At 42.5% G+C, this 12907-nt stretch overlaps 1 protein-coding gene across 3 annotated transcripts in view; it reads right to left on the reverse strand.

Moving 5' to 3' along the window:
- Positions 1-12907, reverse strand: part of FANK1 (fibronectin type III and ankyrin repeat domains 1) — a 99079-nt gene that overhangs the window by 21930 nt on the left and 64242 nt on the right. For all 3 annotated transcript variants that reach the window (XR_004924051.2, XM_036113637.2, XM_036113634.2), the window contains one exon: positions 2675-2852. Coding sequence is in view for 2 of the 3 variants with exons in the window: in XM_036113634.2 (XP_035969527.1) it covers positions 2675-2852 (178 nt within the window). In the remaining variant the exon portion in view is untranslated. The remainder of the gene's footprint in view (positions 1-2674; positions 2853-12907) is intronic.

The raw sequence follows: 12907 nt of genomic DNA on the forward strand, positions 1-12907 counted from the left end.
TTCATGAATGAAATGCACAGTTGTCACAGGAATTTAGAGGGATAGAGAATAGGTTATTGATGAGTTTCTTAGTGGAGGTAGAATCTAACCATGTAGAAGAAAGGATCAGCCAGGAAGACATTGGTCTGAACAGAAAAAACTGCTGAACATACACACAAGAAAAGTCAGGGCCTATTCAAAGGACAGTAAACAGATCTCGTTGGAGGATTCATGCTCAGAAATAAGAGACAACAAGGTAGGCAGGTTGTGGGCCAACTGTGAAGGGCATCATCTGCAAAGTTTGACCTTCATACTTCCAAAAATGGAGATTCCCTGAAGAGAATTTGACAAAAGGATGATTAGTAAGACAGAATGGAAGGCTAGAAGACAAGAGAAGAGGGACAAGGCCCATTCATTCAGCAAATGTGCAACTTAGCTGCAGGACCTGGAGATGCATCAGGACACTAGTCAGAAGATGGAGCCTGCGTCCTGGTCGGGCGGAAATGCCACGGTATCACGAGGGGAAGCAGAATGAGGCATTTGCAAAGGGAGAACTCACAAAACAGGGTAAGGGGCTGTGAGGTCACCACCGATTCAGGATGGCTGGCGGTGAACACAGACAGAAACGGACAAGGCAAAAGGAAGTTCTTAAATCCGTAATTCCAAGGTCAGATATTCGGAAACCGCTTTTTCAAAGTAAGGCCTTGCTAGTCTTCAGGATACCTAGAGAAAGTGGTGGAAGGAAGCGGAAGAGGTCAAGATTAACACAGTCTCATTCTGCCACCTAGTGGCAACTTCTGCCGTCAATTCTCCGGGGGCAGGCAAGCTTGGGGGTGGCAGTCGGCAGGTCTTGCTGCCAGCTCCAGGATGCCAGGCCCTCCTCCGGGCGGACCGCCCCCCAAGCCTGACAGCACTCATGTCTCTGGGGAACGTGCGACAGCCGCGACAGATGCCCCAGGCTGGAGGCCAGTGCGTGGCTGAGCTCCAGCGGGGCGGGGGGCGGTCCGCCTGGCTGCGGGCCGAGAAGGGAGAAGGAAGAGGAAGGAGCATCAAGCACGGCCCCACCTGACGTGCCCGAGAGCAGCGTGTGTGCCAGGGGCGCCCGGGAAAGAAAGGATGTTTCTTCCCTTCTCCATACTCCTACTTCTAATATCCTAATTCATGCTTTCAGATTTCAGATGGAAATTACCTAATAGAGAATAACACGGCATGACCTCATTAAAATACCATTTTTGAGTCGTGGGGCCAAAATTATTTGCAGATGGTAACTACATTTCAGAGAAATGCATTTGGTTTTGTTGTTGTTTTGGGGTTTTTTGTTTGTTTGTATCTTAAAAAAAAAAAAAAAACCCACCAACCAACCAACCCCCTTGACACTCCTCTTTCATTCATTAAATATCAGGGTTGTCATCATTCAGGGAAGAGTGAAAGCCTCTGTTAATGCCCTCAACATCATCTCGATGCCACCTTGAGAAAAAGCTAGCAAACTGCTGGAAATGCTCTGGGCCTTGACCACATCAACACCAGTCTCCTGACTGCGAGGCTGCCCTGTGGCATCCCGTAACGTTAGCCCTGGGGACATGGGCAAGATATACACAAGATCTCTATTATCTCTTTCTACTGCCTGATAGGAATCTATGATTGTCTCAAAATTCATTTTGTTTTTATTTTAAAGATTATTTATTTATTTATTTATTTAACAGAGAGACAGCGAAGAGAGGGAACACAAGCAGGGGGAGTGGGAGAGGGAGAAGAAGGCTTCCCACTAAGCAGGTAGCCGGGTGCGGGGCTCGATCCCAGGACCCTGGACTCATGACCTGAGCCGAAGGCAGACACCTAACGACTGAGCCACCCAGGGACCCCTCAAAATTAACTTTAGTTCACAGCCATATTTGTATCACATTTTTGGTATCCCTAAGACAGTCATTTGGCAAGTGGTAAAGCAGTCAAAGGGAAGAAATAAGAGTTGAAATGAAGGCTAAGAAAAAAAGGACTTCTTGATTACCCCCAGTTACATTGATTTATTAATCCGTGTGACAAGTCTTCAGACTGCCTAGGAGCGGGGGTATCAGGTGTTAAGCAAGCAGGAATCTTTTCTGCCTCGCAGAGTTTAAACACTGGTGCGGAGACAAAATGAACAGGTCAATGGGACAGATAATTCCAGCAGAGCCGAATGTTAGGAGCACCTCAAACAACGTCAGGACAGAGGGGGTGCCTGGGTGGAATATTTGACCTGGTATTTGCATGGTGTGAAGGAACCAGCCATGTGAAAACAGGAGGAAACCTAACGAGAAACCAGCACAGCCTGAGAACAGCTAACCAAGAACAGCCGGGTGACAGGAGGTCCAGAGGTGTCCTGGGTAGACCTGGGGGCCCCAGCCCACATCTCCAAACACAGCAGCCTCCTCCAATTTCAAATGCTCTTGATTCTGTCTCTACATTTTAGAGTTTTAAAATATACCATGTGAATACTGCAGGAGCCTAAGACGCTCTCAAAGGTAGAGGAGGCTTCATTTCAAAGTTACTGCTAATGCTGATTTTCCAAAAATTCTAATTCATAAAAAGCATGCTGGCAGATGATGCCAGCTCATTCTTTTCTTTCATTTAAGAATGAGTCTTTTTAAAGACAATAAAAACCATTCCAGCGCATCAGGAAATCAAAGCAAAATGTTAAGCAATTCAACATTGCACCTACGTATAAATGATACCGTAAGTGTGCATTTTGGGGTCTTCTTCTTCAATTGAGAACCTGAACCACTGCTCCTGAGGTCCTTGCCGTTTCACTCGCTTTTCCAGATCCCAGTATAACTCGATGCTGTGATGAGTCACTTTGCCCACAACAGGTGGATGAGGCTTTGAGGATGGTGTGATTTCTAAAAAAGAACGATACAGACTTTAAGGACTCCATTTCCGTAAGGACCCGAGATCAGCTGAGCGCATTATAGCTGCTCAGAGATCAGACTGTTTTCCTATGCATCAGACACAGATTTGAGTACTCCTCCCTGCTGCTTGAAGAATATCTGAAAAGCTTAAGTGACAGAAAATCCAGCTGATGTAGTGAGCTACCACATACTTCAACGAGTAGGTTGTATCATAACCCATCAATACGATATTTCACTTATGGACCTTTCCAAAATGATGGTTAACATATCAGACTAATTAGGTTGTTTTTGAGCTAATAAAACTCAGTATGCTGCTATAATCCTTCAGTGAACTGGCTGGTAAACAAAGCCAACAAATATAGCTTGTCCAAATATTTGTGACATAGATGACAAAGGATTGATATCTATTCTAGATAAACAGCTCTTATAGACTAACCAAGGGGAAAAACCCAAAGGCTAACAACCAACCAGGCAAAAGATGAGCAGCGCACAAAATCTCAAAAACGAATAGCCAGTATAATGTCCAAACAGACATGGATGTTCCCTACTGGCCACAGAGATTGAAAACAATGCTATATAACTTTATATCCAGTCAAGCCCAAGATGAGATATCACAACTATTAGAGGTGACAGTGTAGGGTGAGGACACTCTCAAACATTGCTGGTAGGGAAACAGGAACTCTAGCCTTTTTAGGAAGCAATATGGCAGCATGTATTAAAATTAGACATACACATAGCCCTCTCTCCAGCATTTCCATGCCTGCAGAAATCAGAGCACCAAAGCACAGAGGGACATCTCTACAAGGATATTAAGTGCTACAGTTTTTAGCAGGTTACAGCAAACAAGAGATGACCTATTAATAAGGGCATGGTCAAATAAATGACATGTCCATAGCAGGGAATATTCCATGGTCTTTTTTATTATTATTATTTTATTAACATATCATGTATTATTTGTTTCAGGGGTACAGGTCTGTGATTCATCAGTCTTACACAATTCACAGCGTTCACCATAGCACATACCTTCCCCAATGTCCATCACCCAGCCACCCCATCCCTCCCAACCCCCTCCACTCCAGCAACCCTCAGTTTGTTTCCTGAGATTAAGAGTCTCTTATGGTTTGTCTCCCTCTCTGGTTTCGTCGTTTTATTTTTCCCTCCTTTCCCCTATGATCCTCTGTTTTGTTTCTCAAATTCCTCATATCAGTGAGATATGATACTTGTCTTTCTTTGATTGACTTCCCTTAGCATAATACCCTCTAGTTCCATCCACGTCATTGCAAATGGCAAGATTTCATTTTTTGATGGCTGCATAATATTCCATTGTATATATATATACCACATCTTCTTTAGCCATTCATCTGTTGATGGACATCTAGGCTCTTTCCATAGTTTGGCTATTGTGGACATTGCTGATATAAACATTGGGATGCATGTGCCCCTTCGGATCACTACATTTGTATCTTTGGGGTAAATACCCAATAGTGCAATTGCTGGGTCGTAGGGTAGCTCTATTTTCAACTTTTTGAGGAACTTCCATACTGTTTTCCAGAGTGGCTGCACCAGCTTGCATTCCCATGAACAGTGTAGGAGGGTTCCCCTTTCTCCACATCCTCGCCAACATCTGTCCTTTCCTGACTTGTTAATTTTAGCCTTTCTGACTCATGTGAGGTGGTATCTCATTGAGGTTTTGATTTGTATTTCCCTGATGCTGAGTGATGTTGAGCACTTTTTCATGTGTCTGTTGGCCATTTGGATGTCTTCTTTGCAGAAATGTCTGCTCATGTCTTCTGCCCATTTCTTGATTTTCCATGGTCTTTTAAAAATGAACTAGTTCTATTCTAGATGCCTTGAAAGGATTTCCGGGAAGTATTGTTGAATGAGATGCAGAGAAAAATACAGGCTATTGCTATCAAAGAAGACAAGGGGCACAGCACAGCACACACCAAGTTGGTCGCATCCGGCTGTTGCACTTCATGTTAGCTTCACATGCCCTGCTAGATTTTTCCATTCCTTGAGGGCTGGGTCCATGTCTTACACTTCTTTTTTTTTTTTTTTAAGATTTTATTATTGGGAGAGAGAGCGCAAGCAAGTGGAGGGGCAGAGGGAGAAGGAGAGAAAGAACCTTAAGCAGGCTCCACACCCAGCGCAGAGCCTGACGCAGGGCTCGATCTCACAACCCCGGGATCATGACCTGAGCCAAAATCAAGAGTCGGACACTTAACCCACTGAGCCACCCAGGTGCCCCTTCTGACACTTCTTTTAAAAACTCTCTGTATCCCACGGGGCCTTTCAGGCCTCAGAAGTATCAGTGATTTACCACACTTGCTATTCACTAATAAAGGGTGTTGTTCTTCCCTGAAGCCCCGTCTCAGTAGCGGACGTACTACTCCCCACAAACCCCGGGGCATCCTGCAGTGTAGCCCTCCTTTAAGAAGGCAGGGTTGCCCTGATCTTGTTGCCTGCTCCAGGCCCCAAGGGCAGACAACCACCAATTTCCTTTACTTCCCACAGATACACTAGGGGGCAGCCTGCAAGCTCATTTTTCCCAACTTGATCTTCCTAGTATTTATCGAAAGCATGGCATGATGGAATTGGATAAATCTGGGTTTAAATTCATGCTCTGAAACAGAGTCAAAAATATTCAAAGTGTTTTGTGATAACTCAGTAGCCTATGAACTTGCTAACTACGGTGTACTTCACACATTGAAATCTTACACAGCAGCTAAAAGGAGCTAGATCTACATGCAATATAGGTAAATCTTAATAAGTGAAAAACACACGTTCAAAGGATCCACTACATCATACTGCTTATGTAAGTTTTTACAACACAACACTAGATACTGTTTGTGAATACACAAATATGCAGTAAAGGTTAAATACATGGATGGGAAGGATGCACACCACCAGGATAGAGCTATCTCCAAGAAGTCGGGGCAGGGAAGGAGAGGTCATGGGGAGGGAGACTTGCCACTCTATTTGTAGGGTTTTAGTTCTTTAAGAATTTAAAACCTATTTGGCAAAATGTTTGCATTTTAAACCTGTATGGTACATGGAGCCGTATGATTTTGATAAGAATTCTGGTATTTTTGTTATGACCTGCTATTATACATATTTTAGGATGTTGGCTTTAGGATCCAAAAATATATGTATAAACAGGTTACTAGTCAAAGTGCAAACATCAGGATGCCAAAGGAACAGAGGCCTGGGTCAGCACTGAGCCTCCATGGGAGCAGCCAGAAATGGCAAGTGATATGCCTAGCGGCTGGGGAACAACAAAAATCATATGGTATCTACTCGGTGCCAGGCACTGTCATAGATGCTTTACACTTATTTATCCAGGTAACCTTCGCTATAACTACAGATGGAAATAATAAAAATCCTTCTACCACTATAAAATATCAGAGACACAGAGAGGTTAAGGAACTTGCCCAAGTCAGACGTAGTAATAGGCAGAACCAGGCAGTCTGACTCAGGAGTCCTTATTTTGAACCCTGAACCATACCGCCTCGTAGGAGCAGAGATCTGAAGGTAGACCTGGGTGAAAAATCTATTCATTAGATCTAAAGAGGTCTTCAAACCATTCATTTTATTTTTATTTTGAATCCAGTATAATTAACATAGTGTTGTATTAGTTTTGGGTGTACAACATAATGCTTCAATTTCCATATATTACTCAGTGCTCATCAAGATAAGTGTCCTCTCAATCCCCATCCCCTATTTCCCCTGGCCCCCCAGCCACCGTCCCTCTGGTAACCATCAATGTGTTCTCTAGAGTTAAGAGTCGGGTTTTTGGTCAAACCATTCATTTTAAAAATAAGGTTTGACTTGTGAACCAGCTTAAACCCCCAGGAAACTGAAAAATGAGCATGAGAAGCTGACAAGAAAAATGGAGACTATCATTGTTTGAAGAGCGGGGATGTTACGCACAGGAAGGGGAAGGGAGGGTAAGTTCCCCACGGCACTGGGGCCAGGGAGGCTGTTCATCTTCAGGAACTCAGTCCGCAAAAAAGAACATGGTCTGAAAAGAGCACAGAACCCTAAGTGGGGGCCAAGAAGGCAGAGAGCTTCGGCTGCCATCCACCTTGACACTGTGAACGTGGGTAGGAAGCCAGCCAGGGGCCTCTTTATGTCCAGCATGGAATGTGGAGGGAAAGATGGCAGTAACAGGTCAAGAAAAGGTTATAGCATGTGGGGTAAACAATTAGTGAGATAACCCCTAGAGAAATCTGAGACAAGTATTTATACCAGGCCAGGGAGTACACATCATACTGGAAAAATAAGCTACATCAAGTGTATTACCAACACACGCACACATTCCTCTATGTTTAAATTTTGTCACCCCCACACTTTACAGGGAAGCTAGAACTGCAAGGGGTGGGCGAGATAAGTGTATCTAGGACCCCAGCTGCGGCTCACTCTACTCTAGGATTAACCGACTGGCTGTATGACAAGTAATACATCTTTCGTAAGGTGACTAAAATCAACATTTTTTAAAAACTCCAGAAGCTCACCATTTTGCTATTTATTTAACCAATATGTTTGTATCCATACTTGTATTTATCTTCTATCATAAATGCTATTTGGGGAATTGTCTTTTATAAGTTTTATAAAATGAATGTACAACACACCACAAACACACACTAATAGACACAAGTTAGATGCGACTTCATTATTTTAATTCCAGTAGAGTCAGTGTACAGTGTTAGACTAAGGCTGCTTTTTATACAGAACTTTTGGAACTCTCGTTTTCCTGTGAGTATCAGATCTTTTAAAAGATGCTTTTGCTTAAGTCTGATAACCAGTGTCAAAATTTAGACAATCACATAATCTCATGTCACAAGCTCTGGCTTAAAATTTAACTTTCCCAAAGATACCAACAAAAAGGAAGAAACAAACCCTACCTTCAATTTTGCATGGTTCCTTTAAACAGTTGGTAGGTTCTTTCCATTGTGGCAAACTTATCTTAAAAGTTTTCCAACAGGGAACAAGTTGGTGGTGGCCGAGGACAGGGGAGAGGGCGGGGGAGTAGAGGGGTGGAAAGGTACGAGCTTCCAGCTATGAAATAAGTCAGGAGAATATGATGCACCACAGGATGGCCATAGCAAACACCACCATTCTGCAGCTTTGCAAGTTGGTAAGAGCAGATCTTAAAAAGTCCTCATTATAGGAAGGAAAGAAAAATGTTTTGTAACCATGTGTGGGAACCCATGGTAACTAGACTCCCTGTGGGGCCACGAATATTGAATCACTCTGTTGTACACCTGAAACTAATGTTATAGGTCAATTATACCTCAATAAAACAAATACCAAAAAAAAGTTTTCCAAATTATGAAAAAGGAAATACTACAAGGCAGACTGCAAAAGGATGATTGCATGAGGATTTATGCATGTGTTGTGCACCATAAGTGCTCTTTACAAGAAAGTTCTTATGCAAATCTGACAGATAAAACAGTTTTATGCCCCTCTTGCCATTTGTCAAGTAATAAATAATATGAACATAAAATATAGAGGCCTTCATACACTGTCACCATTCAGTCCCAATGGTTACAAAGATGGTAAAAAATATGGCTCTTAAGCACATGAGAAATCCATTTTTAAAAAAACTATCATTTACAAATTATAGGTTTAAACACGAATACTATAAAGTGTAAGTAAACCACTGTACAATATTAGGCCTTAGCATCCTAATTTTTTTAAAAATACAGGTTGTAATAATATAATACAACAGAAATGTGCCAGCCCTATAAAAGGAGACTCAAAAGATGAATGCATAACAACATCAGATTAACCTGGTCGCTCAATGACAGCCACGTGACAGTATTTGAAAAGCTACAGAGAGAACTGGTGATCACAGTCTATATTGAAATTAGTCGTGATTACGGTCACAGAAAGCAGAAAATGATGGAGAAGCAAATAAGAATCTCGTCACTGTAAATATAGAATACCATAAAAGCAGAATGGCAGTTTCCCTGTCCTTCCAAAGACACCTGCAAATTTACTGAGGTCAAATTTCATTGACAAGGGACATCTGCAGCCTGGCCTCGAGTGGCAGATGGTTTGTAATGAAGATGACAGCACACTGAGGGGACACTATATAAAGGACAGTGGTGGCTGTCACCTCGAAGCCATTCGTCATGGCTTGACCATATATTTATAGCAACCATAAATCAAAATCATATTCCAAATCAATATGACAAGGAGATCATAATCATTCCCACACCCTGGATTTTTAGAAGTATCAAAAAATGTTTGCCGCGAATACATACCGAAGAAGGAATTTTCAATCAAATATCACAATAGCCACATAGTGAGGACAGCTTCTCCTTTAACTTAAAAATGAAATGTGACAGCCAAAATGGGCTTAGCCTCACCAAACTATCCTATTGCTTTCATAAAATGGAATCCTATAAAACTCTAATAGATGAAAGGACCAAGGACAGAAGTAGATAATTTGGAAAAACTATAACCACCAGGAAATACAATTAAGAAAATGTGCAAAGTTACTACTAATCAAAAAAGGGAGTGTTAAAAAAGCAAAAACAGGTCCATGGACACGGAGAACAAACTGGTGGCTGCTAGAGGTGGGGGAGGCGAGGTGGGGAATGGACAAAGTGGGTGAAGGGGAGCAGGAGATCCAGGCTTCCAGTTCTGCAATGAATAAGGCACAGGAATAAAAGGCACAGCATTGGGAACACAGTCCCTGATCCTGCAACGCGTTTACGGTGACAGATGGGAGCTACACCCGTGGTGAGCACAGCGTAATCACCATGCTGTACACCTGAAACTCATGTAACGTTCTGTGTCAACTCTACTTCAATAAAAAAGAAGCGGGGCAGCGGGGCGGCGGGGCAGGGCGTGGGGGGGGGGGGTGTTAAAATAACTGAGGTACCATTTTATTTATAAAATTTGATGAAAAATAGCACAGGGTATTACCGTTTCATGTTTAAGACTGTGATAAAACTGGTTCACTTACAGATTTGGAAAGTCCTGTAAACAAGTCTTTACCAAAGCTATTTGGCCACATTCAACAAGGATTATACAATATCCCACCTGGTGACTCCTCGCCTAGAAACATGTCCAAAGAAAATAATTCAAAACCAAAAAATAAATACACAACCTCAAGGGTTTTTTTATTGTGTGTACTTTTACTTCATATTGTAAAAAATAAAAAATAAATTCAAACATAAAAAAAGTAGAAAGAATAGCATAGTGTCCTTGCACCCGGCACCCAGCTTCATCAATTATCAGCATGATCACGGCCAATCTTATTTCATCTATGCTTCCACCTACCCCCGTCACTCCCCCAAACCTGGATTACTTAATAGCTAAATTTTAATGAGCCTTCACTTTGTATCAGACTGTGTTGTAAGCAATTTGTGTATCACACCTCATATATTGCGTCTCCTATGTCAATGACATTATGTATCACTTAATCTTTATAACAACCCTAGGAAATCCTAGAATTTCCTCCATTTTACAAATGGACTGTAGATAAAGGTCGCAGAGCTCGCCAGGGAGGACATCCAGGAAGCCGCAGAGCAAGGCTTTACACGCAGGCAAACGACACCACAGCCATGCCCTTAACCTCTCTATATACCACCTACCACCTCCTACATTTAACTATCCACACACATACATAAATGATACGGAAAAACCAGAGAAGCACCTTAGCATCACTGATGGCAATAAGAACTGTCAACAATCTATATGTTCAAGAATATGGAATTTATTGTATACACTATGGTACATCATTTATATGCAAGAATACTTAGCCACTAAAAAGCCACATGGGAGAATATATACTAATGTCAGTATGTTTGATATGCTAAGGGAAGAACACAAATTTGCATAGACACTGATTATAATGGTATAAAAGATACAGATGCATATACGGGAAAACTTAGAAAAATGAAAGACAATTAGAGCAGATTTTATGGCTGATTTGGGGGTAAGTTCTATTGTCATTACAGCATTGAATATGGGAAAAAAAAAAACCCAAGATGTTATTGCACATTTTCACATATTCTTAATGAAAACAAAATTCAGCTAAGATCAACTATCAGCCTAGATTCTCTCTCCCTGAGCTTACATGTACATGAAGAAACAAGTCTGATAAAAATAAACCAATAAGTCAATGTGGATGCTTCATAGCCTGAGACGTTTCAATTACACTCTGGCTCAATTTATTGACCATTTTAGTGTCAAGCAGATATTCTGCATCACACCTACTTCCAAGGAATAAGTTTACATCCATTCATTCAGCATATCTGTGGGACACCTCCCATGTCCAAATGGCACAAGCACAACCAAGACCGAGAGGGGGAGGGTGCTAAGAGACCTGACACCAAACAAAAACAAACCAGAGGCATGCCGCAGGGAGGAAAGGAGAGGTAGCAGGTGTATCTCGGGGCGGGGGGGAGGGGGTGCAGCTGGGAGGGGTGAGATGCTCTCAAGAGAGGTGTGAAGGGTCAGAGGGGTAAGTCTAGCAGAGCCTGAGGGCAGAGAGGACACCATCTATTAAAAAACACTTTTATTTTCTTTGGGGCGCCTGGGTGGCGCAGTCAGTTAAGCATCCAACTCTTGGTTCCGGCTCAGGTCGTGATCTGAGGGTTGTGGGATCTTGCTGCATGTGGGGCTCCATGCTCAGTAGGGAGTCTGCCTGTAACTCTCTCCCTCTGCCCCTCCCCGACTCACTTTCTCTCAAAAATAAACAAATCTTTTTAAAAATTTAATAAAAACATTTTCATTTTCTTAGAAAATTTCCTTATATTTTTATTGCCAACCACCCTTATCTTCTAAGAGAAAATAATATAAAATACAAACTGCTTAAAGGTGCTTCTCTCTACTTTGCTAGAAAGCTTTTAGAGGAAAACAGAAACCACACATAAAGCAAAACCCAACTAACAAAAAACAAAAGACAAAACCTCCCAGAGTAAGAATTAGGAACCACGGTCTCTTGTCCTGGCTCCACTGCAGGTCTCCCTCCTCAGGAAAAAGAGGATAAATAAGGAGGACTGCCTCCCTCCCAAATTTCCCACAAAGAAAAAACAACAAAATATTGAAAAGTGATTTGAAATGTATAAGGAGCGTCAACATCAGATAGAGGTAATGCTTTTGAAAACGTTCACTTACTTTGTCCTTTTTGCTACGTGGAAACCCTGCTTGGAATTCCCTATGGGTAACAGGTAGTAGACAAAATAGGAGATGTGTTTCCAAACTCTTTCTTGCCCGGAGCAAGGAAGGCACTGCACTGGACACTCAAACTGCAGAGCGTCTAAACCTCTCGGTGACCCGACGCTCTTCACGTACAGATGAGGAGCAGAGAGGAAGAGACAGGCTCAGACAGGCAAAGCCGCTTGTTCAAGGCTACAAAACCCGTAAGCGGGGAGCAGGTGTTGCAGCCCAGGTCTCTACCCGCAGAGTCTGCACTCCTTCCCACGTGCGCCTGGTGGGGCTCTTCTGAGCTTCTCAGTGGAGACGAGTAACGAATCCAGGTAAAAAACGCAGTCTTTCCAAACCAAATATGAAAAGTCAACTTGCTGTTTATATGCTTTTGGCACAGAGCAGGTCACTGAAGTTTAAACTATAGTTAGAGTGAAAATCGTAGGGTATTTTAATAGTAGCAATAGAAAGATGTTATGTGCATCTGCTTAGCTTACGTACATGAAGAAAACTGCACTAAAGACTGTGACCGAGAAACGTAGCAGAAGCAGAACACCAATCACGTACACTCACCCTCACCGATCATCAGAAAAGGAATCCAAAGGAGACTGCACAATCAAGTTTATGAAAATTAAACTCTGCTGAGTGCAGAGAAGAGAAACAGTTGGAACGTTCCCAGACTGCCGGTGGAAGTACAAACTGGGAAATCTCTTCGGCAAGCTATATGTCAAAGTGAAGTAAAGGGCCTTCTCCACCATCCAGCCATTCCGCTCCCACCTACAGTCCCTGGCGTGGCAGGAATGTTCACGGCAACTCTGATTTGGAAAACATTGGAAACAAGCTAAATCGCCAGCATGAGAAGACTGGACAAATTACGAATA

The sequence above is a fragment of the Halichoerus grypus genome, chromosome 7, assembly GCF_964656455.1.
Source record: "Halichoerus grypus chromosome 7, mHalGry1.hap1.1, whole genome shotgun sequence".
NCBI lineage: Eukaryota > Metazoa > Chordata > Mammalia > Carnivora > Phocidae > Halichoerus > Halichoerus grypus.